The 26,258-nt window shown below is 35.8% G+C and overlaps 1 protein-coding gene across 2 annotated transcripts in view; it reads right to left on the bottom strand.

The window, feature by feature from the left end:
- Positions 1 to 26,258, bottom strand: part of B3GLCT (beta 3-glucosyltransferase) — a 47,122-nt gene that overhangs the window by 3,968 nt on the left and 16,896 nt on the right. For both annotated transcript variants that reach the window (XM_059838827.1, XM_059838826.1), the window contains exons 5-14: positions 18,126 to 18,202; positions 15,712 to 15,823; positions 14,042 to 14,178; positions 13,135 to 13,198; positions 11,229 to 11,360; positions 10,139 to 10,208; positions 6,072 to 6,185; positions 4,347 to 4,446; positions 3,267 to 3,386; positions 2,598 to 2,742 (exon numbers count right to left, since the gene is read on the bottom strand). In XM_059838827.1, the coding sequence (XP_059694810.1) occupies positions 2,598 to 2,742; positions 3,267 to 3,386; positions 4,347 to 4,446; positions 6,072 to 6,185; positions 10,139 to 10,208; positions 11,229 to 11,360; positions 13,135 to 13,198; positions 14,042 to 14,178; positions 15,712 to 15,823; positions 18,126 to 18,202 (1,071 nt within the window). The remainder of the gene's footprint in view (positions 1 to 2,597; positions 2,743 to 3,266; positions 3,387 to 4,346; positions 4,447 to 6,071; positions 6,186 to 10,138; positions 10,209 to 11,228; positions 11,361 to 13,134; positions 13,199 to 14,041; positions 14,179 to 15,711; positions 15,824 to 18,125; positions 18,203 to 26,258) is intronic.

Here is a 26,258-nt window from a genome sequence, read left to right as displayed (position 1 = left end):
CAACACAGCTACAAGATGCAGCTGCTGTCCTGATGCTCCATGTGTATTTCATTTTCTCTGGCAGTTCAATGACACTGAGCGCATCATTACATAAAACATTGCCACCTGTAGTGGTCCCTGGTAAAACAACCACATTTTGCCATTAGAGCTTTTGTAAGAAAAATGCATGGAAGGCAAACATTTGTGTTTTACATCTAGGGGGGGAAAAAACCCAACCAAACAAGAAGAAAATGGAATTATTTGGATAACAAATAATTGATTTGATGCCTAAGCTGGTAACTGATTCAATACTGCACACTTCACCTACTTATGGTGGTATTTATGAATTCTTCACACAGTTCTGTATACATTACAGTCATTAAATTAAGCAACAGAATTTCACATTATGAAATCTGAGTATGTGTTGTTGGTGGTTTGGGTTTTTTAATTCTGATATTTAAAACACAGAGTGCTTATTTTTAAAAATTCCACCGGAGAAAGCAAGAGGGAATCTGTATCCCTCACGGCTTTTGAAAAACACTTTGAAAAACATTTAGGCTTCAAGAACCTGAAGAATTTATTTTGGATAGAGGCAGTTTTTACACATCTGAGACCAAAGAATTTTGCTGTTTGAAAATGAATCAGCTTTTTATTAAGCTATAAACAAAATTATGGTGTTTCTATAATTCTAAAATAATGATATCTACTCTAATAACTACATTTTTTTTGGCTAACATTTGTATTTGGTGTTCTAGAAAATCCAAATATATTGCTTTAGCCCAGATTTTTAATTTAAGACCACAATTCAGGCTGCTACTCAACACGGGAAGGTTCCTGTTCTCTTTAAGAGTCAAAAACCTCTGGAACAGGTTATGGAATATGTATCTACCTCAGCAAGCAGGCAGCAGGAAACCAGTAAGGCTGAGCAAACATATCATAGACACTCCAAGAATGAAGATATCTTTGCTTCTGTACAATTTTAGAATCAAATACTTCAAGGAATATCACACATCATAATATTTCAGTCAAGTCCTTGGAAAGTTCTTTTCTAGTTGACAGAAAATCCAAAATTGGTTTTCTCATTTTAAAATTTTCTTTTGCACAATAGTGGATTTAGTAGATTAAGAATGTTCAATTTTTATTCAGTGGTTTTCCCTCACAGGTTAACTTTTGTTGGAGGGATGTCAAATTAGAATTTGTTACAAGCAACAGTAAAGATGAATTAGAAGTCAAGTGCAATTTTCTGTGTGGAAAATCAAACTGCTAGGGTTCCACTTTCAAAGTGATTCAGTATCAAATGTGCACTGTTAAGGATTACAAGGAGGTCCTTTTTTTCAATAAGAATCATTCTTACAATTTTGGAGAATGAGTTCTGTTCTCTCCTTTAATTAGGCTGGTTTGTTGTTTTGGGTTTTTTTAACAGCTGTGCAAGCAAAATTATTCAGTAACTGTTGAATTTATAACATGTATGACTTGTTTTCTTTCTATATTGAACAGAGTAAGCAATGATAAACAAAACAGGAGAGTAAACAGATATAAATTTTTTATATGGACAAGGAATTAAAATATTAAATAGTATGTTCTCAGTCTTCCCATTTTGCTAAATAGTAAATGTAATCAGAAATGGAATCTTAACATAGGAAAAGCTGATAATTTAAATAAGAAACTCGCCCCCTCCATTGATAGCTGCTTTGAACTACAGAGTAATTTGCTAATTCTCAAGTAGCTTATTATCTAATTCTCAGCTCATATTCAGATATGTAGGTCTTCCCAGTTTTTCAACTAGATCGACACCTGAAAAATATCAAATGCTACACTGATTTAAATGTTGACTTTTAAAAGAGTTGTGCACTGTTTGGGAAAAAAAAAATCTCTAGTGCTTCTCTTGTTCATACCATGGAAGGATTTGGTTTACTTGGCTTACAAGGAAGAAAATCTGTATAGGCCTCAATGCTTTCTACTGTGACACTACAGTTAGCTTGTTAAATACTATGGAAGATAGAAACAAGATTCAATTCTACTCCAGCCCTTTTTTCCCAAACTCACATGAAAATTATGTTTTGTAAGCTCTCTTTCCCATGTGCTAGCATAGAGCAATTTGTTGTACTTATCCCATTCTTCAGAATCCACCATAAAAGCAAAAATTTTTATATCTTCATTAAGGAGGTATTTCAGAATAGTAAATACTGAATCAATAGAAAAATCAGGTAAGTAGAGCAGGCGGATTTATTGAAAAATTTTACACTCAGTTCTCCATTACCTGCATAAAAAAAGTACTGTGTTGTTGGTTTCCTCCCTTAGAGGACATATGACAACTATTCTAAGCATGTGGCTCCTAATTCAATTTCTTTTTCAAAATCCTCACCTCTGACTGCATTTCTAATAAAATGTAGTTAAAGGTTAGCTAATATATCACATAAACTAGCAAAGGCATTGTGATAATCCATGGTAAGAGAATGTTCTTATTTTATCAGTCTTGTTCTGCTGAGAACCAAGGTAAAGCAGCAGCAGCATCTTAGTGTTATTACATATTGATGGAATTTGAATATTTATGACTGTTCTATGTGTACACTTAAAAAGTGAAATACATTTTTAATACTCAAAAATAGCTCTCAGACCTGATGAAAGAGTGGACTGTGTGTTATCGGGATTCCTAAGCCACTGAAACACATCCCAAGGACCATATCATCGGGTGCATCCATGCTGTAACACCGGCACTTGCTAGCAAGTAGCTTCTGAACAGCTGCTCTGCTGAAAACCATCCTGAATAAGGAAAAAGCACATGAAATATATAAAAACTTCTAAAGACACCAAATAGCTGTTATTAATAAATATTGCTAAATTATTTAAAACTGCAAGACTGAATGTAGCCCCTTGATACAACACATTTGAAATTCAAAATTTAAGGCATCAGAACTGACAAATAGTGCAAGAAGCATTTTCTGAAAGATAATTACTTTTTATACTGAAAACTAATTACACCAATTATACCCATTGTTGTTATTCCAACAATAATTTAGCTACCCATCATTTTTACTAGAGCTGATTCCTTCTAAATTTGGCCTGGACTCAAAAGGGGTGTTCTCCTCAATCTTAATCAAATGTAAGGGAGCAGAGCTGGGGACTTGAGACCAGCATGGGTCACTACACCGAAGGTGTGAGGAAAATTGCACGAACTTGGGGAAAACATCACTGCTTCTGTTGAAACTGATTTGTGTCGTCATTTAAAACATTTGCACTCAAAACAGGAACTAATGTAGATGCCAGCAGGAACTAAAATAAATTACCCTCCTCCACCAGTGATATAACTGTATCCTCCTGTTCCCAAGCCGTAGCCATAACGCTCTCCAAGGAATACTGGTTCATTTGGGTCATAGCAGCTGAGCAGTTTTCGGAGCCTGAATATACTATAATATGAAAAGCCATTAAAAAAAAAAAATCTTGTAAACATTCTTTTTGGAACAGACATTGCTACCCTCAACAGCATTCTATTAAATAGTAAAGAGATGACAGGAAAAATTCAGAAATTCTACCCAACAAAAACTCCCCCAGAGATGCGAACTGCTAAAGAGAACTTCATGATGGATAATTTACTATGAGATATGACTGTGCAATTTGATCAAATGATGAACAAATTAGCTTGAAGTATTTTTTTAAATAGGCAGTTTGTCAGCAAAACTGCATCTCATCTCAGAGAAAACATGAAATGACACTTTCCAAGCAACGTGATCTTTGCAAATTATCTATGAACATTTACAAATTGAAAACTGAAAAGGTTTAGTTTTATGAATGTTGCTTTATCCACAGTTACATCCTCTAACTGTTTCTTTTTCTGTCACATGATTTAATGTAAAGTCCTGAACCACTGCTCATGACCCCACCATCCTGCACATTGCTCACTATGCCTTTTTTTTGCTTATGTTGCAGTTTTACCAGAATGGGATCTAATTTTCCAACAAATGCAAGTTCCAAAACACCATTCTGGGCAGCTGGGACAACTGACCTGAGCTTATGGAACCTTTCTTCTGACACATTTGTCTGAGGAACACACCTTAGGAAGGTTGTTAGCAAATGACTAAACCCTATCAGCTCAAACATACCTACACTGAGGAATCACAACATGTGGTGTATTCAGACTATGTGATCACACAATAACACTGATATGCACAGTTTTAACCAGGTTACAACATTATTTTTAATATCTGTAAAAAGAATACTGATGGGAAGTGACTTTTTTTAAAATTCAAGTAATGTAAAGCCATATGACTAATAAAATAGCTGCATCTCTTAAATAAGTGATAGGTGAATATTGCTAACGCTCTTATTGACACAAACAGTGGTAGCTGCTGAAGTAATGCAATATATACCTTATCAGTGTGTCATCATCCACTACAACCAACCAAGGGGTTCTGGGAGAAGTATGATTCAAAAACCTTTCCAAAATGGCAAAAGTTTTCCCACAGTGACCTAAAAAGAAGATAAATTAACAGAATTTACACTTAAATAAAACAGGAATTAAATTAAAAACAAGCTTTATTCCAGCTATCTGTCAAGCTGTTGAACGATACTGGACTAACTGCGACTCTAAATTTAAAGAGCTGTAAAAATGAGGAGACTATGATAGAAGCAAATGTTCTGCAAAATACTCCAAGACACTGCTATAGCATTTCAAGATGCATCAGGCAGATCCACTGCTTTTACAGATATATTTAAATCTATTTTAATCTACTGTACTCCACACTGGCAACTCAGGTCCTGATCACTGCCTCCAAGGAAAGGTATGAACATTTATCACAAGATTATAAAGAAGTTCAGGAGGTAAGCTACCCTTTGCTAGGAGTGCAGAAGTGGAACACACTTGTTCAGAATAAGCATGGCCTGAGAAACAAGAAGTTTCAGACTTCTATTGAGTCTTTTTTAGATCTTGGACAAACCTCATTCCAGTCAGTCTTTATTCATCCCAGTTGATTGTCTAAAGTAATTACTGCTATCAACATTACATTCAGTAAATAATCACTCAAAATAACAACATTATATTTGAAGCCACTTTCAGTTAAAATATTCTTTGAGAAAATGCAGCCATTCTATGCTAAAGACATGAAGGAAGTCTGGTGATTTTGTGAGACTGTGAATTTAATGTAGACTGATATCTGAACATTTCCAAGGTAAAACCCAAGATTTCTATATTATACTCTATAAAAAACCATGGAAGCTTCCAGGCATGACTGGAACTACTGGGCATGGCTTCTGGCACTGACCCACGTGTGCTCAGCAGGCTGGCTGCCCCCTGAAAACTCTCCCACCCGTGCACACAGAAATCCCTGCCTAGGTTCCCTCTGCCTCTAATAAAGGGGCAGAAATAACCCAGAGGTCAGAACAACTGACCTAGGGGGCCAAATAAGGCTAACAGGCCACTGCCTGGACACCTGTAATTCAGAAGGTAACAGATATAAAATATCAGCCTAAGAACAATATATCAAATGAAAGAAAAAAACCAAATTAATAAACTCAAGAAAGTCATCATACCCATAGCCTTTTTTATATTCAAACACAAAGTAAATTGATTTAAATGCCTGTTATTTGCTATAGAAAGATGCTTCAATCCTAACATTCAGATTTTGTGCTTAAATCAAGGCACATGGATATAATATCTGAATACCATATGGCAAGCAGTTTATGCTTAGTAACCACTTGGCACTGCCTGAGGTCTTTTGAAATAAATTTATGTCTTCTTCACTGTTAATGATCCTACTGAAAAATCATAAATAACTGCAGAGTTATTACTCTTACCCCAAGTAATAAAGCCTTTTTTTTTTTTCTTGGAGTATATCAATATACCATGCTTTCATAATCTCAGTATTTAGTTTTCTGCTTAAAAGAATATGTTATCTGCATAGGGGGACTCTGAATGTACTCTCCATCCATTTCCTGTGTGAAGAGCATTCTTTAGTTTAGGAGCATTCTTTCTCCTGCACATATGTGCTGGAGAAAACCAGAATTTCTACATGACATGCTTGACATGAAAGACACGTATCATCCATAAAACTTCACTTCTTCAGTGAGTCACTTGTGTAAAACTGACAAAAGCTCACCTCTGTCAGTGTTAGGTATGCCTAAATCTACAGTAGGAATGGAGATGTCTGCATAATCACTGTAGTATTCAATAAGGGCAGCTTCTCTTTCCCACGTCTGCTTTACCACTGGTACTGCAAAACAATGATTGGCATTCAAACACAAGGAACTTGATTAAAAAAGATACTTGATCCAAATATTCATGTTAATCACGTTTTGTTAGCCACACTTCTTCACATGGTAATAAATACACTGCTTCAACTACAGCATCATGATTCTAAATGTCCACTGTATTTTCTTTCCTATAATATTTAGACAGAAAAAAAAAAATAACACTTTTATGAAAGCCAGCCAGGACAGTTTTATTTAAATGATTAAAAAAGATTTATTAAAATATGACCATATTTCATGATTCTATTATTCATAATAATAATTGAAAACTGTGATATTTACATTTTTCCAACCAAAGCATGGAATTCTGCTTTTACACTTGCTATTGTACAACTCATAGAACACATCAGCACAAACACTATCAGAGATTAGTCCTTCTTCCAGTATTGAAATGGCACATTTTAATCCAACTGTAAAGTCTGTAACATATTCTGAATCAGAAACAGATCAAATGTACCTTTTGAAATACTTTACTGGTATTACACACGTCCTATCTGACAGCAACATCACATCAATGCTCCAAAGCACCTGTCTCTGGAGACACACTCACAGGACATTTTACAACCATTACTGTTATAAACTTATAAATATTTATTGTTTCATTTATAAATAAGAAGCATTTGTATAGTGCAGTTTGTAAATATCATACAATCGATTTTAATCCCATGGAAAGATTCTATTCAAAGGAGGATTGCTTAATGCTTCTCTTAAAAAACCACCTTTTTCTTACTAGTTTGCTATTTCACATCAGGATTTAAAATTATCACACAAAATTCTAATAATGATGCCATGAGTGTTTACACTACATCGAGAAGTGAATAAATTATGGGTAACACAAAACCAACCCAACCATCTGCAGGGTGTTCAGCTGAAAACCAACAGATTGAAATAATGATCTCTCTTCCATCTTAAAAATGAGGAGGTCAGGCCTGAGACCAGCAAGTGTTCTGCATTCTGCTGTTACTGTTTCTTTGCTTTATGCTCTCTGACACCATCCAGGAGGTCTCACCAGTAGCAGGCAGTGCTTCCAATGGAGGAAATACTTACATAACCTCCCTTTGCTGCTATACAACCCTGATGCTTGTGAACAACTCACTTTAAAGCCTTGCTAGAATCATCCATCACCTAATTTGATGGATAATTCTAGCATCCTAGCTGCTCACTTCCCTCTACTCTGAACACACAGAATTTATTACTCTTGATTGATCAACACTCAAGTTGATAACAGTTACCTTTTAGTGTTAAGACAGAGTAATAAGAACTCAATGCACTAATGGAAAGACTTTAATATTTTGAAAAGAAAAAAAAAACCCACTTTTGTAGCACATTGCAATGGTCCATACTACTTTTCAAAGTTCTTAAAAGCATTCTCATTTTTTCATAAAAAATCCAAAAAGGAATTATGTACAAAAAAATGTATAGGCAGGAAATTACTTTCTTATTTGGTTGAAATGTTTTACTTAAAAATGTTTCTCAGCAGAACAAAATGAGAAAGGTTTCTGAAAACATGGCTTCAGAACAGAAGAATCACAGATACACAAGAGCATCCAAACTTCCCCTGGCAGAAGAGCTGCACCTGTGAAGGTTGTTTTATCTTCCTCCAAACAAGGACCTGAAACTCAGCAGGATCCTTTAACACACAGAAATATCTGCAATTAGAGACCAATTCCTTTGGTGGGCCCCCCCCTCTTTCTATAAATGAAGAAAAGTTTACTGAAGCAAGGACTTGAGTCTCATCTCAGTTACAAGCTCCAGCAAGGGGGCTGTGGGCTAAAGTGTCCTTCTCTTTCCCTTGTTTGTCTTGATGGAAGTGTCACCATGCAGACTAATGTCAATTGGAAATTGAATCCACCAATACTTTGTAATTCCTGGCAAATTGTATCTTCCAAAGAAAACTAGCAGAAATTTTGGACTAGATGATGATGCAAATATTTATCAATATGCATTAACACTGGTGATCACACCAAAGTTTGAATACCACTAGAGATATTTAAGGGTCAGCTCTAAGCTCTTAATGACATTTTATTTCTGCCCTTTCTAGAACCCTGATGCATGTTTGCAGTCTTGAAAATTTCTTTTATAACTACAGAAGGTATGTGCAAGAAGGAGAGTTGTAACTGAAGTAAATTCTGAGGTAAAATTTAGCTGCTTTTAAAAGCACACCAATTTCCAAGCCTTAGTGCTGCATTAGTGTAGTTTTTGGCATACAAAAAAGAATGACTTACCAGGTAAAAAGAGCTCTCTGAAGCTGGCATCCATTAATCTTTCAAAATCTGGAGTAAGATTATCCTCTATTGCATAACACTGGAAGCTGTGAGGAAAGTTCAAGAATTTTCCTCAGTCTTCAACAGGTGTTTCTTGAAGGATGTTTATGCTATCTTTTTGGGGCCTTATGTTTCTTTCTGACTTTCTAGGTTGTTTTTTTGTTTTTTTGTTTTTTTTTCTTCTTTTAAATTTTGATATCAAAAAATTAACATGGATCCAGGAAGGAGAACTCTTCAGTGAACTCCAGTTACAGGACAGTCAATTTTGTTTTGTCAAAAGCTACTTTAAAGATAACCTAACAATTATGTGACTCAAACACTACAAATGTGCTTTCATCAGGTGCAGTAGCATTCAGAAAATAATTCCATAAATCTTATGAAAAAACCCACCTGTTTTTAACTAGACTTAGTTAAGAAAAGAGCTTTTACTTTCATCCTGTCCTCTGACAACAGGTATGGCAAAAACCTCTCAAAATTTGGTACAACTACTAACCAATTACTCGATTTGCAATTTTTTTGCCAATTATAATCCCTTTAAATTATGCTTATAAATAAACTAAGCCTAATGGAGAGAGTATTATGCTCCTGGAGTATTAAAGAGCACACAAAATTCAAGCAAATTCCTGGAAACAAATCTCTTCCTTAGTAACAAAATGTCTAAAAGCAAACTAGAACAGACTGGTAGGTGGCATCAAGTAGGTGGAATGTCTTCTGTTCAATAGCTGGATTTGGAATTTTTCCCTCCAAGCTTTGCTGAGACTTGATCTCCCTCCACTTAGCTGAGCATTACTGTGTGCTAGCAGAAGCTGAGAGTCTCTCTGTGTCTGTTCTCTGGGTCTCTGAGGAGGAAATTAATGCTCACTCTGTGCATCTTGCTGGGCTGCACTAAGGGTTTTTTTGTTTGCTGTTTTTAGCATGGTGACTACAGCTGCTTGTGTAACTCCACAATTTTCAGATGAACTTCCAGATGAAACATGCTATAGTGTTTTACACACTCTTGATCTGGGCCACTGGTTGGACAAAGTACTACATATGACCAGATTTCTGGAAGGGACAGATTTTCTCATTCCAAGCATTATCAAGTACATGTGCACATGGAACAGCTAGGAGCAACAGGACAGCATGAGCTGCTCCATCTTTTACTGGAGAGGAGGGCAGGACAAAAGGAAGGAGGAGATGAGGGACCTTTCAGCTTGTTCAGATTTCTAAGTTAGCCACCAAAGAGCTGCACAATTGTCACTGCTGGCACAAAGAAAAGAAATGAAGCAATTACCTGGGAAGCTCACTGAAGGATATTAATAGCTGCTGCATTAATTCATATTGCATCAGTTCCAATTTACAACAATATGAGCTAATCCTATGCACGTTTTAATTTAGGTATTCAATTCCAAGTTTTTTGCCAACAGTGACTAATGATGAAACCATTTTTAATCTTAAATGTTTAACAGCACTCCTGAGGACACTGAACAGCAAAAAGATTCTACCTGAAGGATAAGCTGTTTAAAATTCCAAAACTTTCCTGTTTCTGAGTCGATTTGGCAAACATTTAGTCACAAGAGCTGCAGAGACAGCATATATCAGCTTGATTTTCAAAGATTCATTTTATGAACTATATTGCATAGAACTACTACCTTGACCAGCCAACAACTTACTTCTGTCACCATGAAATTTTCGACATGTTTTTACAGCAACAAAAACATCTTCCTTATTCACTGGCTCTCCCTATATGAACAAAACAAAAAATTACCTTTTAAGTGCAGGCTGTGCCTGTAGTATTTTATAGGATATGTATGTCTGTACATATAATAAAACAGGAAATATCTTTTTATTCTATAGCCTATCAAGCAGAATGGTGTTCTGTTATGTTCTATTATGTTCTAAATATGGCCTGGTGATACACCAGGAAGTAAATTTTTATATCTTGAAAAAAAAGGCATTGGTTGTTTAAAATTCCTGAAATAACATTCTTGGAATTTTTTTTCCATTGATGTAGTACTCTGACAAGAACTAAAACACCTATCTTTAAGAAAAGGCCATGAGTAGAAAAACTTGCTGAACTAAGAATGATTAATCTGAAAAAGAATGTTTGATTTCTTTGAAATCAGTCACTATGAGAACAAAAATTGTATCACACTTGGAAAAACCAGCTTAAATGATACACACTAGAAATCTTTTAATTTCCTCCACTGTAATAAACCATTTGACCACTTTGATTTGTTATCCTTTTTGGCACCTAGAATTTTGCTCTCCTGGAAGCACGGAACACGTTTCGGCCACTAGCTACACTTAAATCATAATATAATAAATGTATTCTCCTAGAGGTGGAAGAGACTTTTAGGCACCAAATACTATATTACATTTTATCTTTAGCCTCAACAAGTTTTAGATTCCCATCTGTGGGGAACAAACAAAAAAAGATCATCTATACTTCAGTAGCTCACTGTGTAAGGAGTGTAAGGATAAATAATTTATAGATCATGCACCAAGCAAACATTGTGGTATAAAGACTCATTAAAGCATACACAATATTAGTTGCCAGGAAATATTCCGTGCCACAGAAGCCTGAAAGCATATCCAAAATACATCCTCAATAAATGCCAGAACAAACTATTTTGCTGGTTTTTTTCTTAGCTGACTTAGAAATATTTTCCCAAGTTTCAAGATTTTTGAACTCATGTATTCTATGCTTTAGTAAGGATTTTACTTTTACTAACCAAATGGTATTTAAAATATTGTACTTACACAAAGTGGCAGAAAATTACTGAAAGTTGTTGCACAGTGATCAACCTTATATGAATTCACATCATCTGTGCAGAACTCGGGCACTGGAGTAAGATGTGGTCCCTCCCCTTTCTGCCAAATGTACAGGGCAATCTATCAAAATTGGAAACATAGATTAAACTAAATAAAAATTTTCAGGGCATACAAAGAAATGATATCAACGAGAAAAGTGAAAGATGTGGCATGGTGTAGCAGATAAAAAAGATGCAGAGCACGATAAAATACCAAAGACTAGAGGTATATGTTCTTAGGGGTCCCTCAAACTAAAATAGTTCTCATAAACTTTAACATTATACACAATCATAAAAAACAACAGATTATATTCTTTGATTTGCTGTCAATCTCGATTCACACAAGAAGAGCGTAGACAAAAAATGATTTAAGACAGAGAAGATGGTGATTTATTAAATAAATGAGAGGGAGTGAAACTGTCTCTAGGGAGACATGAGACTGTGCAGAAAGAATAACTCCAGGGCTGAAGCAGGTTATCGATGGCAATAAATTTGAAATAAAACATATGCAGAGACCTGCTCACAGAATAATAAGTGGATGGAAGTAATTCTGTTGGTTGAGTGACCAACTGCTTTTTACTAAGCAATCTGTGGAACATAAAGGAGTAGCTCTGAATGATCTTTGCTTATGACAATGCATTTAGAGACTTTTTAGTGCTGAGGTAGACTGGAATACTGGGAATATATGAATGATTTTGTCTTAAAAATAAAGTTAAAATAAAATGACATTGTGAAGCCCAAGGTCTTGCACTGAAAAAAATCAACAAGAGGAAGAAAACAGCTTCCTGTTTTGTTTCTCACAGCAAAATGAAAGCTGAGAGGGATTCAATTGTTTTTGAGAAAATGAGGGGGAACTATATAAAAGAATGGTTCTGCATAAAACCAAATTTATTTAAATATGCTACATATCTATACTCTATAAATACACCATAGATTTATGTTGTAAATGAGGAGGCAGCAGTAGTTTTATGTAAAGGTGTTTTGTTTTTTTTCTGGACCAGAACAACAATTTATAGATGCTTTTCAGGAGTGTTAAAAGAATTAAAACTACTTCAGTGTCACTCATAATTTCAGGACAAAATCTTAATCCTGTTCTTCCTTCCTTCTTCTTCACATTCCTTACCCTAATCTTAATCATATTCTTATTTCAGGCCAGAAGCTTATGCCAGATTCATCCCCTTCTTCCACCTCTGGTTCAGAAGTTCACTTTGGTGACAGTACAAAACCCTGGACAGCACAAACATTTTAAATGCAGAAAAATAAAAAAATGCCTCCAAAAAAGTAGCACAGATACTCTTTTAGAACCTCCTTCTCATGTTCCTTTCAGTCAGTTCCCTCACTGTCTGAAATACCTTCTGCCAACCTTTTTAAAGTGTTGCATACCAGAGACAAAAAGGAATCTTTCCAGACTTCCAAGCTGCAAGTTGCAGCACTGCTTGCTCGCACAAAGGCAGATTCCTCAAAGTATTTAATGCAAACCCCACCATATTTATCTCTGAGAGTCTCATTCAGAAAGGGAGACTGGCTAGAACTGAGCTACTACTCACCTCAGCTTATGGTTCACGAATTGGAAGTCTCTCTCCTTCCTTACAGAGCAATCCTTAGAAGATAGCTTAATGTATACAACCATGTATGCATTCTTATATGAATGCAAGCCCTTCAGTGAATTTTTCTATGCTTAAAATATAGTCCTAAAGTACTGCATTATTCTAAAGGAAGGAAAAGAAATCTAACATTCCATTACAGTCAAACTTTTTAGCAATGTTTAAGAATAATCTCTTATTTCCCTTATGATTTAACACCATTCAAATATGTAACTTTGAGACAATTTTTTCTTTCATCACACCACTGCTTACCTCATGCTTTAAATCTATTGTAAAGTCTGATTTGAGTGGTTCACTCTTCAACTTCTTTGCAAGCCTATGCAATTAGAGATGAAGAAAGTTAATCAAACATACTAAAAAAACCCAATCACTAGTGCAGGCAGGAAAGTGTGGCTGGTACTACTGACCATATTATAAGGGGAAAATAATAATAAATCACATTTCTGTATTTATTCCCTCAATAAGCAACTTATATTTATCATATCAATCCTTTTTTTAAAAAAATCTGACAGTGTCATGATGTTAACATTAATTTCCAACATACACACTTTGATACATTCTTCCTACACAAGAAGAAAATTCTCATCTGGAGAAGGTAGAGAGTCTGGCATAAAGTTTGCAACAGATTAAAAGCAGGAGCACATTTGAAGCTCAGTATTGATCAGCATCTCAAATTACAGACAATATTATCTTTCTGTGTATTTCAAAGCATAGTGTTTAAGGACTTTTAATTCATGAGGACATTGACCTCATGAATGGTAAGACACATTCAACCTCTGAAATTTAAGAAATTTTCAAATCTCATTTGAAAGCACCTAAGAGTCTAAGCAGAAACAAATATGTAGTTTGTCTGTACAGCATGAGAAACATTCTAGAGGGCAATGCAGCCACTCTACAACCCAAGAATAAAACCACTGTCTGGGGGAGAATACATCCTTAACATTACAAGAAGGAATTGAACTAGTTAAACAGCTACTACTGGACAACTATCAGCTACTTCACGTAGGCAGAGTGAAGCAAAATAAATCACATGCACAGCAATGATACAGAAATCTATTTCTGCACTCTTCTTTAATTTTGAAGTGTTTATAACAATTATACTTGGAATATGTAGAATAATGGCAAATAAATGGGAAGTGACTTAGAATTCAATTCTTACTTGTTAACAAGTGGAATGCTAAGTGCCCAACCAGCAGCAAAATCCGGAAATTTAAAGACTGTAGGATTTTCAGCAAAGGCATAATGGTGAATTATTGTAGATTCTTCATCATATAATGCTTTACCTAAAAACCACTCCTGTAAAGGAATATAGGAAACAATTTTGTTCATCCCTTTAGTGAAGTTGATGACTGCATTCATGCTGAATAAAGCAAACCTGAAAACATAAACAAGGGAAGCCCATTGTTCACAATAATCTGGACAAAAATTGTACTTGGTGAGAAATGAAACTAAAAGTTGTTCTCTGAAATCAAAATCAGGCTGCATTTTCAAACTCCAGAACACTCCTTGGCTTCCACCTGTTCAAAGAACACTGAATCCCAGAGTCATAGAACGGCTGAGGTGGGAAGAGGCTTCTTGAGATCACCCAGTCCAATTCCCCAGGAATCAAGCAGGATCACCCAATGCAGGCTGCCCAGGACTCCATCCAGTCATCTTTTGAATACATTCCACAGTCTCTCTGGGCAACCTGTATTCCAACTTTTTTATTATTATGCAGACTGCTGAGGCTTTAAAATGAATATTGAAGGAGCTCTGATATAAATCACCTTGAATTTTGTATCTGATGGACTACTACTGTATATAAACAACCAGGGATGGACTGTTACACTAAGATGACAATTACTATGTACAAAAGCAAAGTGTTTTATTTTCCTTTCATTGTGGGTTGGAACGTAATTTGTAATTTCATTAGAATCTGTATGTAATGCAAAGGAGAGAGTAAAACTGGCAAAAGGGCACATCATGAACAAAAATGTTCATGTTTCTATTCTGAGAATATCAATTACAAGTAGATGTTTCTTACACAAAAAAAAGAGTTTACAAAGGTCTCAATATATTCAGTCCTCTGTTTAGAAGACCAAGTGTTTCAAAAGGTAAGACCTCTGAATTTTTATTATTATTACCATTTTAGAAAACAACTTTGAGAAAACACATGGCCATATGCCAGAAAAAGAAGTACGCCAAAGTGAGTCCTGAAGCAGAATTACAACAAAGAAGCAAAACATATTTCACACAAGAGATTTTGGCTTCTTTTATTACAGGCAAAGGACTGACACCAAGGTGGGTTTTTTTTCTGAACATTGAAAATTCTAAATATTAGCACCTTTCTTGTCAGTTGCACTGCCAAATGCGCTTTGCTCCTTGGTGACTGTACTTCTGTTTTGTTCTGCAAGTCTTTTGGTGGTGCTTTTTTCCAATAGGTACAGAATATTTATCACCAAGACAGATTAGAAACAGAATGCAAGTAAAACACCCTACTATTTTACATCAGAGACAAACTAGCATCAGTCATTCAGTCTGATGATAATCAGAATTGATATCAGACAGGAAAATGGAGAGAAGGGACTGCAAAACAGACTATATTCATCTTTTTATTTATGATACAGAATTTTCAGGCTATTCACAGAAATAATTGTTTCTCTGCTCAATTTTAACAGTTTTTCATCAGCTATACAGGCATTTGTACTGCTTCATGTTAAATACCTTGCTCTCAGCCTCAGAAATCTATGCCCCTGTTTTAAGGTGTTTGGACACATCTTTTCCAACATTTGGCAAAACACACTCAATCACATTAAAAAAGAAAGTCAAATCTCTAAATTTTTATCTCACCTTAGACTTGTCAAATCTTCTGAGTGTTTCTACCAGTTTTATGACCTGTATTCTTGTATCTTCTTCACAGAAGAAAATCCATGAGGAGTTCCTACCATAGGTAACAGAGAAGCTGAAAAAAGAAAGAAACATTTCACTAATAAGGTGGCTTATGAACAAAAATGGCACATTCAAAGCACATTCTCCAAATATAAATAATTTGCCATCAATTCTTCATTTACACAGAAACGGAAAATTTTACTACTGATTTAGAATTACACATCAAGGACTACTGTGAATGGATAAAGATACTGACTCTGCTGCTATTTATAAAAAAACCAGTTATTCCAGGAAGAAGGGAACAGAGATACATAAAGAATTTACATTCAGAAATGTACAAAATGTAAATGTAAATGTAATGTAAAAACTTCATTAGCTTTTCCAGTACAGTGAAACGGTACAGACTGAAGGGAATCCTCAAAGATAGCAATAATCTCAATGCAGGATTCCCTTCAGAAAAATGACATTCTCTGTTTCTCTGTTCCTCTAGTCTTAATTCTTCCACTGCTCATCAAAACAGAGCCAGATTAATTAATAACATCCTAATGAAAAAAAAAAAAAAAAACCCTACTATATCTATTTTTCCAGTTTCCTTTGCATGGCTTTTGGGAATGACTCCCAAGGCTAAGTACTTAAGGTCTCCAAGAGAGTCTTATGAAGACTTCAGAGCACAAATGTTTGGAGCTCAGACTGCAAGGAGACCTTGGAGATACCATGGTAAGATCCTGTTCTGGATAATTTTTAAAGAAGGGATTTCTGCTCTGCTGAATGAAATGGTTACTGAGATGAAATGTAGCAAGCCTTTGGGGCACAGTAAGGATACTGCATCATGAGACATTCACTGATTCTATCTTCTGAAATTAAATATTTTGTCCAACTTAACCTGCGCCCAAGACCTAAAAATTAAAATTTTTCACAACTGCTTAGAGACCTCCTTAAAAATGCTGACAGCTATAGGACGGAGAAATCTATTCTTTGGAAGCAATTTTCTGATACAGATGCATCTTATATCACAATTAAAAGCATCCTCACCTGCTGCAGGATGGGCTGAACTCCCTTCTTCCTCTTTTGTCCATTGAGAAAACAAAACAACCCAAACTCCAAACATCAACATACTGCTAAACTACTCCATGTCCTCATTAGCCAAAAGTACTAAGTGAAACAGTACACACAACGAAACTCATATTCCAGAAATCTCAAGATGGAAATCCTCTACTAAAGATTCCTCTTCTGATTTCTAAAGAATTTTCTTCTGCTTTCTCACAAAAATGAGCATTTGTATTTTTTCTTTTAGTTTTGCTATCTTATAAGAGCTGTAAACCCTGTCACCATGACATAAATAATTCAGAAGAGGAACCACAAGGTCATTGAAACAGGAGCTAAGCAGGGAAGAAAAGAAAGATGATTGATAGCTTGAACATCATCTTCCAGTTTTCAATTTACTTCAAATCTCTTCTGCTATTTTTCACAGTTTACATATATCTCACAGACAGCTGCTATGCAAGCACTATTTATGTTTTTCTACACACAAAGTAATGGAAAGCAAAAGGAAAAGTATCCTGTCCTGCAACCACTCTGACATAAAAACCTCACCCTGAATACATCTAATAAATTATATTAACTAAATTAAACCTCAGTAGGCTGCAGATTTCAAATGCAAGCTTCAGGCAAAAGATAATCTTCAGTACTGTGACGCTTCAGGATTACTAAAACAATTTCCTGAAGTCTGCAAGATACTACCATGTAAATGCAACGTGTCCTCCTTGGAGCCATCTGCATAAGCTAAGAAGAAAAGATATTTGAGGCTACCTGTCTTTTCTGATCATATTAACTTGAAAATTTGCCATATAAGCATCTAAAAAGATGCTGAAACCCAAAACTTTTCACTACAGAGACATACTACTCTATAAGCAATAAAAACCCCAAACAAGTATTATGAACTATTTTTTTTTCAATTTATTCCACTTCATTCAGTAATCTGAGAGATCAAAATTTCTGTAATACCTCACACCTTACACTGTGAGAAGTGGGGACCAAATAGAAAAATACACATTTAAAAATGCCATTTTTTTAGACTAGTTTACTTCCCTAATAATTTTCAAATGCACTGTGATTTGAAGAAGGTTGTTGCTCAGTTAAATTCTATTATTACTGTTCTTTTATTTTAAATAGGCTTCTCTGATTTAATTAAGTTCATCAGAAAATTGCTTTATAACACAAAAAAAAAGAAGTACAGCAAGAAAGTTAAAATATAAAGTTGCAACTCTCATTAAAAATTTTTGCTTTTTGAAAAAAGCAAAAAAGGTCTGAGTAACTAATACATATATTCTTGGTTACAAAAACTTCTGAAAATGACTGGCATGCATTACACTTACTCTGTCATTAATGGCAATATTGTCCATGCACCTTCATGCCTGTCGATCTGATGAATAAGCAGAACTGTAGGCAATTCCTTTAAGAAAAATAAAAATATTCCCATTAAACTTGAATTATATGTACTTTCTTCCTAAACATCAATCAATCTTTAAAAAATTATTCTGGAACAACTAATTAGTTTTCCAGTTAGTTACTAGGTTTTGACTGGCAAGCAGCCCTGAAAAATAGATGACTTAGGATGGTATGAAACAAGGTGAACTGCAAGTTAGGGTTAGTGCTTCTTCCAACCTGTAATTTCTTAATTGTCTTTTAGCTATAAAGCTAACAGACTTGGGAGTTCCATGCTTTGCAGTAAAACCCATGCAATCAATAGATCATAGTAATCTCCTTGCCACACCATACAATCCTGTGAAGAAATACTTATAAATAATGAAGGGTGTTCGACAAAGGCTTCCATTGGACAATCACATTGCACACAGCTTAAGGGAGAGTTCCAACACTCTTTACTTTGAGCTGAGCTTTGACTTGTCACACTAAAATCATGACAAAAACTGATGGATTTACAGAAAAATCAAAATGAGGAGTTACCATTTTTTTCTTCCTGAAAGATCAAAGAAGCTTTCCTACAAAGGAAAATACTCAAAAATTCCTTTGCTCTTTTGTTACTCGAAACCTCTTTGATGTGGCAGATCCCAGTGTCTAGCAGATAAGCTAGAATTCTGGGGTAGTTTCCAAGAAAATACCATTTAAACACAGCCTTCTGATAAACCAAAGTGCACAATTTGTAATACGTGTGGAAAGCTGGATGCAGATACATCCCTCAATACACAGGCAGTACCCTACTCCATCAGCGAGTCCAACCCCCAACACAGCATCAATCTGTCCAGGTGTGACACCAGCTAAAGAGAAAGGAGAGGCTCCCTGCTCACCTGGCTGCCTTACAGGGGGTCACTGCCCACAGGAGCATGGGACTCACCACAGCATTCAGGGGAACAGCACTTTGGGTCAGCACAAAACTTCACATGAGATGTTTAGGAAAGAGTACAAGGTCAGCAGAAGAGGGATCATGGTGTTTGAGGAGTGGTTTAAGTCCAGCTGGAAATTAAGCACCACATAGCTGCTCAGTCAACCCCTCTCTTCCCCTATCCTAGCTGAAACCAGGCCAAGGAGGAAAAAAATCATTGGTAAGTACAGGGAAAAAAGGGAGGTGGTCACTTGTAACAATTTGCTGGGCAGGACACTTGTTTTGCCATGGCCTGCTCTGATCACTGCAGTCTGTCCTGTCTTCTCCTTAAATTCCATTTCTCTTGTATTAGCAGGGTGCCCTGTGGCAGGAAGGAAATATGAATCTGACTCCATGTTCTTAGAAGGCTAATTTATTATTTTATGATACTAGAATATATTGAAGAACACTAAACTAAACTATACTAAAGAATACTAAAAGGATACAGACAGAAGGCTAGAAAGATACTAAAGAAAAACTTGTGACTCTTTCCAGAGCCTCCATACAGCTTGACCCTGATTGGTCATTAAGTCAAAACAATTCACATGAAACCAATGAAACAATTCACCTGTTGGATAAACAATCTCCAATCGCATTCCAAAGCAGCAAAACACAGGAGAAGCAAATGAGATAATATTGTTTCCCTTTCTCCCTGAGGCTTCTCAGCTTCCCAGGAAAAGAATCCTGGGCAAAGGGATTTTTCCAGAAAATATGACAGTGGCACATTTCTAAGTCCTGTGCAGGAGGCTTTGTGTGTCTGTATTTGGAGGTCTGTGTGCCCACAAGCACAGAGAGGACCATGAGTTATAGGGGTGCACCTGTCTCTCCAAGCCCTAATCCTTTTCCACTCAGAGCTTGCATGTGCCAAACATCTCTGATTGATGAATGCTATTTGTGAATGATGCCATTAACATAAAATTCACACTAAAACACAAAAGTAATTTATTTTCTAAGAAAAGCTCTAAGATAAAGTTTACACTATTTGCTGACTATGTCAAGTTTACTTTAAATCCTTTTTAAGGCCAGTTAAGTAAAGCATCTGGAAAAACATCAAACCTCCAAATTTCATATACTAAAGAAAACATCTACTGCTCTAAGGAATAACTGTGTCTCTCAGGAGTGCATTGACCTTATACAAAAATAAGGATTTATGCTATTAGAATGACCCAAACTGAAAAGAAACAATGCCAAAACTCCAATTTGTAACAGGATATTCACCTGCATCTCAAAAATCAGCATTTCTGATTTATGGTTCCAGTTCAAACTAACCTAACAAATATGTTTCTGCTTGTTTTCAATTTACTAAAAAACCGAAAGTTCAGAGCTTTTAGTGGAAGTGGCAAATCTTAGTCATAGTATTCTCAACACCTTGTATTTCACTAAAATGTGAAAATGGTAAAATTTACTTGGGTATAGTTTTATCTTTATTGATTTTATTTACTTCGATTTTTTTTATTATTTTTAGCATAAGTTTATGGTAAAACTACAAAATTATGCTTCCTTAAGGGGCTGCAGATTGGAAGATAAAAGGGAAGACCTCTGTCTTTACAAAAACATTTATTTTTACATGCATACAAAGCCTGCTAGTATTTTCAGGAAACCATGTATTCCATGTACAATAGACAAAGAAAACTGTAGTTAATAATAACACACTCAGTGTCTCTATCACACTGAAGGCTGAAACTGGATTAATTTTAGATAAAAGCAGCATTTACCCATGCAAAGGATATGAAGTAAATGACATAATCTAAGTAGCTGTACCATTCTACTCTATTTCCTTTGTGCAGAGCAAAGGAGTGATGATAAAGAAAAAGCTCTCTTGAGCTAATCCAATACTCTTACAAGGTATCTTTTCTCTTTGACCTTCTCATAAACCTGCTCTCTTTCTCTACCCAACTTCCTCTAAAACATGAAAATTCATGTCCTGCAGGATCCTTTCCTTCCACTCACCTCGAACCATGCATTAATTCTAACTTAATAAAGGAGATGCTTAAAACATACTCTAGAGATCTAAAACAGCCACTTACAAAAATACAGGAGCATTTCTGTTGCTTTTCCTTTCTCGTTTTTACTCTGAACCTAGTGGAACTGGGCTGACCTGTTCATTTTATTTATTCCATCTTCAGTACAAGGACAGAACAGAAAAGCAAAATGTATCTGGTGTCAGCTTTGAGGAGTGGAAGGGCACATGCAGTCAAGGTAATGAAATGTAACTTGCACACTGTATCTATCTCATAAAACTTTCCTACAAATGCATCTATGGCCTGTACTGCATTCGCTGGTTATTCTAGCTTGAAACTATTATTTCCACAGTTACAAACCACGTGTTTTCACACTTACCAACATTCTACATATGACACAAGTAAAGTATTTTATAATCTAAATAACCTAATTTAATCACTTCTTGAAGACTGAGAAACTACTCTCCCTACTTACACAACTGAGCTGACTTTAAAGGGAAAAACCAAGAAATGGAATTGAAATACAGTATGAGATATTTTTACTCCAAGTACCACCTACTCTATCAGCACAGTGAGATCAACAATACCTGTGACAGATGACAATGGCAAATGCTACACAAAGAAAAACTAAGTGTGAATAAAGGGGTTAGATCCACATTTTCAAGCCAATTCTAAAAACACAGTTTCACACAGCCTCATTTGTACCTTAAAATCATCTAGTATTTTTAATGCAAATTGAAGTACAAAGATGCTAATGACACGATCAATTTCACACCAAATCATCTAGAGAGCTCTGGTTTTTAAATCTATTGAAAGTCCTCTTCATTAACATGAGGAAACTTGGAGGACTAGCATTATCCAATAAAGAAAAGGTAATTCAGAATAAAAGAGTTAAGAGCTAAATAAGGAAATTGTTAACCTGAAACATGTATTCTTTCTGCACTACATGGAATTTCACATCAATCTACCAAATCCTACATGAGAAATGTGCAATTTATCGAGAACAAAACCATACAGGGTAAAAACAAAAGGAAATGCTATGGTTTCATAGACTATGAGGCCAAAATGGGCTTCTGTATACCCAGGATGGCAGAGATCCACCCCAGCTAAAATGGTATTTCCAGGCTAGGTCACATCCTCTCTGTTCCTCTAGCAGAACTGTTTGCTTTGTTTTCCTACAAAGCAGCTCACTGAATTTCACCTAAGCATAACCAAACCTTGCCCTAAGTGTATTCTTTTGTGGGAACACGCTTTATTAGAACACAACTCACACCAGATCTTGCTCAGCACTATTAATTATATGTCCTGTGTGACATGATTTTGCAAGTAAGGCATAGAAACAGATCCAGAACTGCGGTGAAATGCAAAACACGACGGTAATGTGCTCGTTGTTATATTACTGAGTCACCTGAGCAGAGCAAAAAGCCATCTTGTAATACACTAGAGAAAAATAAAGTAGTGTACAGGAATTTGCTCCTAATGAGTCCAGTTTGCTCATATCTGTAGGTGTCTTGCATTTATTATCTCTGTGCTTTGTGAGCTCATTAAACTGCCTCGTGAAGCCCAGAGGTGAGGGGCAGGAGTGGGGACCTTAAACCCAGAGCACTGCTGCTGAACTGCACAGCTCCAGACTCAGAAATGTCTTCCTAGCTCTACATACCCTTCAAGCATGTAACAGCATTTCATAGCTAGCCTACCTTCTCAGCCTTCCCTTGGGAGGCTAAATAAGCCAAGCTCTTACAGTCATCTGTTATGACTACTTTGACAGAGTAGAGCTGTGGAATACATACTGAAGTCTCCCTACAGCTTTATTTTCAAAAACATGCCAATTCTGTAGACATCCTGAAGGATTTCTAAAAGAAAGTAATACCAATAGCAACAGTAAAAGAAAGTAATAGCAAAGCTCCTACCTCTAAGCCCAGCAGGTCAGACAATTTACTGGGAATTTCCAGCTTCAACCCTTGTACCAAACACTTCATCTTCTCTATATTCTAACAATATCTTTAAATATTGAAAATTACAATACACATGTAAATTATTTTTCATGTTTTAAAGACATAAATATCAATTTTATCAGAGCCTCATTTCCAAGAATCCAAGACAAAATACTATTTCAATAATCCCATTCAAATACAACTCACGGATGATTTAAAGTACTATTATACATTACCACTGTAAAAGAACTTTGCTTCTGTTTAACACATCTGTTGTTTAGGAGCTTCTCCAAAGTTGTCCAATCCTTTTAATTTCTTGCTCTATTTCTTCCTTTAGGCTTCATTCATAGAATCCTAGAACAGTTTTGAGTTGGAAGGAACATTCAAAACTCTAGTCCAGGCCCCTCCAGTGAGCAGGGACACCTTCAGCTACATCAGGTTGTTCAGAACCCCAACAAAATGATCTTAAATGTCTCCAGGATTGGGATATCAACCACCTCTCTGGCAAAGTGTCAGTTTTTCACCAACATCACTGTAAAAAATTTCTTTCTTATGCTGAGTCTCAGTCTACTCTCCTTTCGTTTTAAAACTTTACCATTTCCTTATTATTACAGGCCCTCTAAAAAGTCTGTTCCCCTCTTTCTTTATAAGCCCCCCTTAAGTAAGGAAAGGCCACAATGAGGTGTAAAACACTCCCACAACAACAAAACCCATGATTCTAATAAGGCACGGTTTCCAATAATCTTTGCTCCTCAGGAAGCCCAAAGTAATAAAGAATAATGTATTATTTTCCATTAGAGAGAATTTCTACTTCTGTTCTACTCTCAGATGCCCAGTTATCATTTTAAAAAAGAGCTGAGTTTTCATAATATATTATGTGTCATTTCAGAGAGTTCAGTGAAAGGCCATAGCATTACCCTGCTTTCACAAATCAAGAGCAAAAAACACAAAGGAAATACTGAGTGCAAAAAACCACAGCAAGTACTGTGTGCAAATTAACAAATCAGACCTTTTTTTGTAACAAGACAAAAAAAGGTGTGGAAAAAAATCTGGAAAAGTTTTGAGTGCTTATTATAAATGCTACCACAGATGTGCATAATAAGACAGTGGCCTAGCAGGACAACATTTCCAGTGAAGTGCCATTTGTTTGCTCTTCATTTGAGTGAATAAAAAGCAGCAAGGAATACTTTCTCCACAGCTCACAGTTTACAAGAATTCTAAATAAATGCAATCATGCAAATGACAGACATATGGTATACAGTACATAGCTATTATTCATGAAAGCCAATATTAAAGATGAACCACTGTAATTATGTTGCCTGGTCTGAGTATGGTCTTTATTTAGAATGGGTTTAAGATAGGATTTTAGTATTGTAGTTGATAATATTCACGTGTAAAGTGAGTTTTTTACTTAAAAGCAAATTTTTTTGTCAATCACAACTAGTGCATAAACACTTCAGGTTGGATATTGGGACAGGTTTCTTCACTGAAAGAGTGATTAAGCATTGGAACAAGCTTCTCAGGGCCATGGTGGAGCCACCATCCCCAGAAGTATTCCAAAAATTGAGCAGATGTGGCACTTCCTGATATGGTTTAGTGGGTGTGGTGGTATTCAAAGATTTGATTTGTAGAACTTTTTCAACCTTAATGATTCTATGATTCAAGCAATTAAATGAAGCACTTTATGGGGTTCAGATGCTTCTTTAAATATCAGCAAAATTAGCAGTATAAGTAGATTTATATTCATGGAAAGCCTGAAGCATCTTTCACTGACAGCAAGACTGAGACAGTTGTCTCCCAAGCTAAATCAGTGTGATACATGGGGGAGCAGGCCCCTTCCCCACAACAGGCTAGGGCCAAGTAAATCCAATGTACCTATTTTAACTAGGGAAGAAGAGAAGGAACAGGAGAGCAGAAAAAAGCTTCCATGAGACAAGAAATTTGGTGAATGTATTCCAAGTACCAGTACTGATGATCAGGCGAATATACAAGAACAAAACAACTGCACTAGGTAATGATTTTTATCTGATGGTTTAGTAATTCCAGTCTCACGTACACTTGAGCATTCTATTCAAAGATGACTGAGCAATTTTAATATTGCCAAAACCAGTGGAGGACGAAGCAATCTCTTATTCTTTATAGCAATCTCTTACTCTTTACTAAGAAAAGCAATACCTTAGTAAAACAGGTTTGTTCAAATCCTATTAAGTATGCAGAGATTGCTGCTGAAGAGGCTGAGAGAGACACTTAGCCTAAAGCACTCTAAAACTTCTGAATTTCTTGTTTATATTTCGCCCTGAAATGTCAAGACATCTCTGTGAGGTGGCAGGTCCTGCATTAAAAACATGAAGGAAGCTACCACATATTTGATTGGTAAAAGCAGTGATATAGAAATGGCATATGATTGCAAGGCAGGGCTGAGGGCAGCCCACTCATCACTACTAAAACATTTAAAAGATCTCATTAGTGCAGAATTATCCGACTGCTACAAATTCCTTCAAATCTGCTGAGCATCCATTAGAGGAAAACGATCCTGTTCACCTTCCAGCACAAAGTGGAGGTAACTTTTACACTTTCAACAGCTAATGAGCAAGGCATCAATTCTGCTGATAACAAAGCCTAGCAATTGTCAAAAGGATGCCAGTACCTTTGCAGAATGAGAAGCAAGGGCATATTAGAAAGTCAAAGATCAAACAATTAAAACAAAAAGCTAGGAAAACAGCTGGAGGAAAGCAAAGATAAAACAAAAGTCACTCAAATGTGTAAAGCCCTGCAAGCTGACCTTGAAGAGATTTAAGACAACTCCAAAATACATTTTCCAAACTAAGCAGTATCTTTTGTACACTTTTCCTGGACCACTTTCAAAAGGTTTTATTTTGAATGCACCTCACCTTTGCACAGAACAGAGTTTAGAAGCATTTCACAACAGAAGCACTCAAATATTGAAGCCCCAGAATGAGCAGTTGCACTTTAAAATGCAAATCTAAAAGCATTACAAAGAAAAACAAAGAAAAGTGACCAAGAGCATACTGATACTAGGCAATGTATGCAAGCAAAATAAGTAACACAACATAAAACCAACACAGGTGCTAACGTGGATAAAAATGTAGAAATAGGAACTTCATACACTGACCACTTAAATGCACACTCTTATTAGGGTTTTATACTGCAAGCTCTCCCCACATAATAAAAATGTAGTTTTATGAACAGATTAGGAAAATAAATACAAATATT

This window comes from Haemorhous mexicanus, chromosome 2 (assembly GCF_027477595.1).
Source record: "Haemorhous mexicanus isolate bHaeMex1 chromosome 2, bHaeMex1.pri, whole genome shotgun sequence".
Classification (NCBI taxonomy): Eukaryota; Metazoa; Chordata; class Aves; order Passeriformes; family Fringillidae; genus Haemorhous; species Haemorhous mexicanus.
This window is presented reverse-complemented; position numbering and strand designations above follow the sequence as displayed.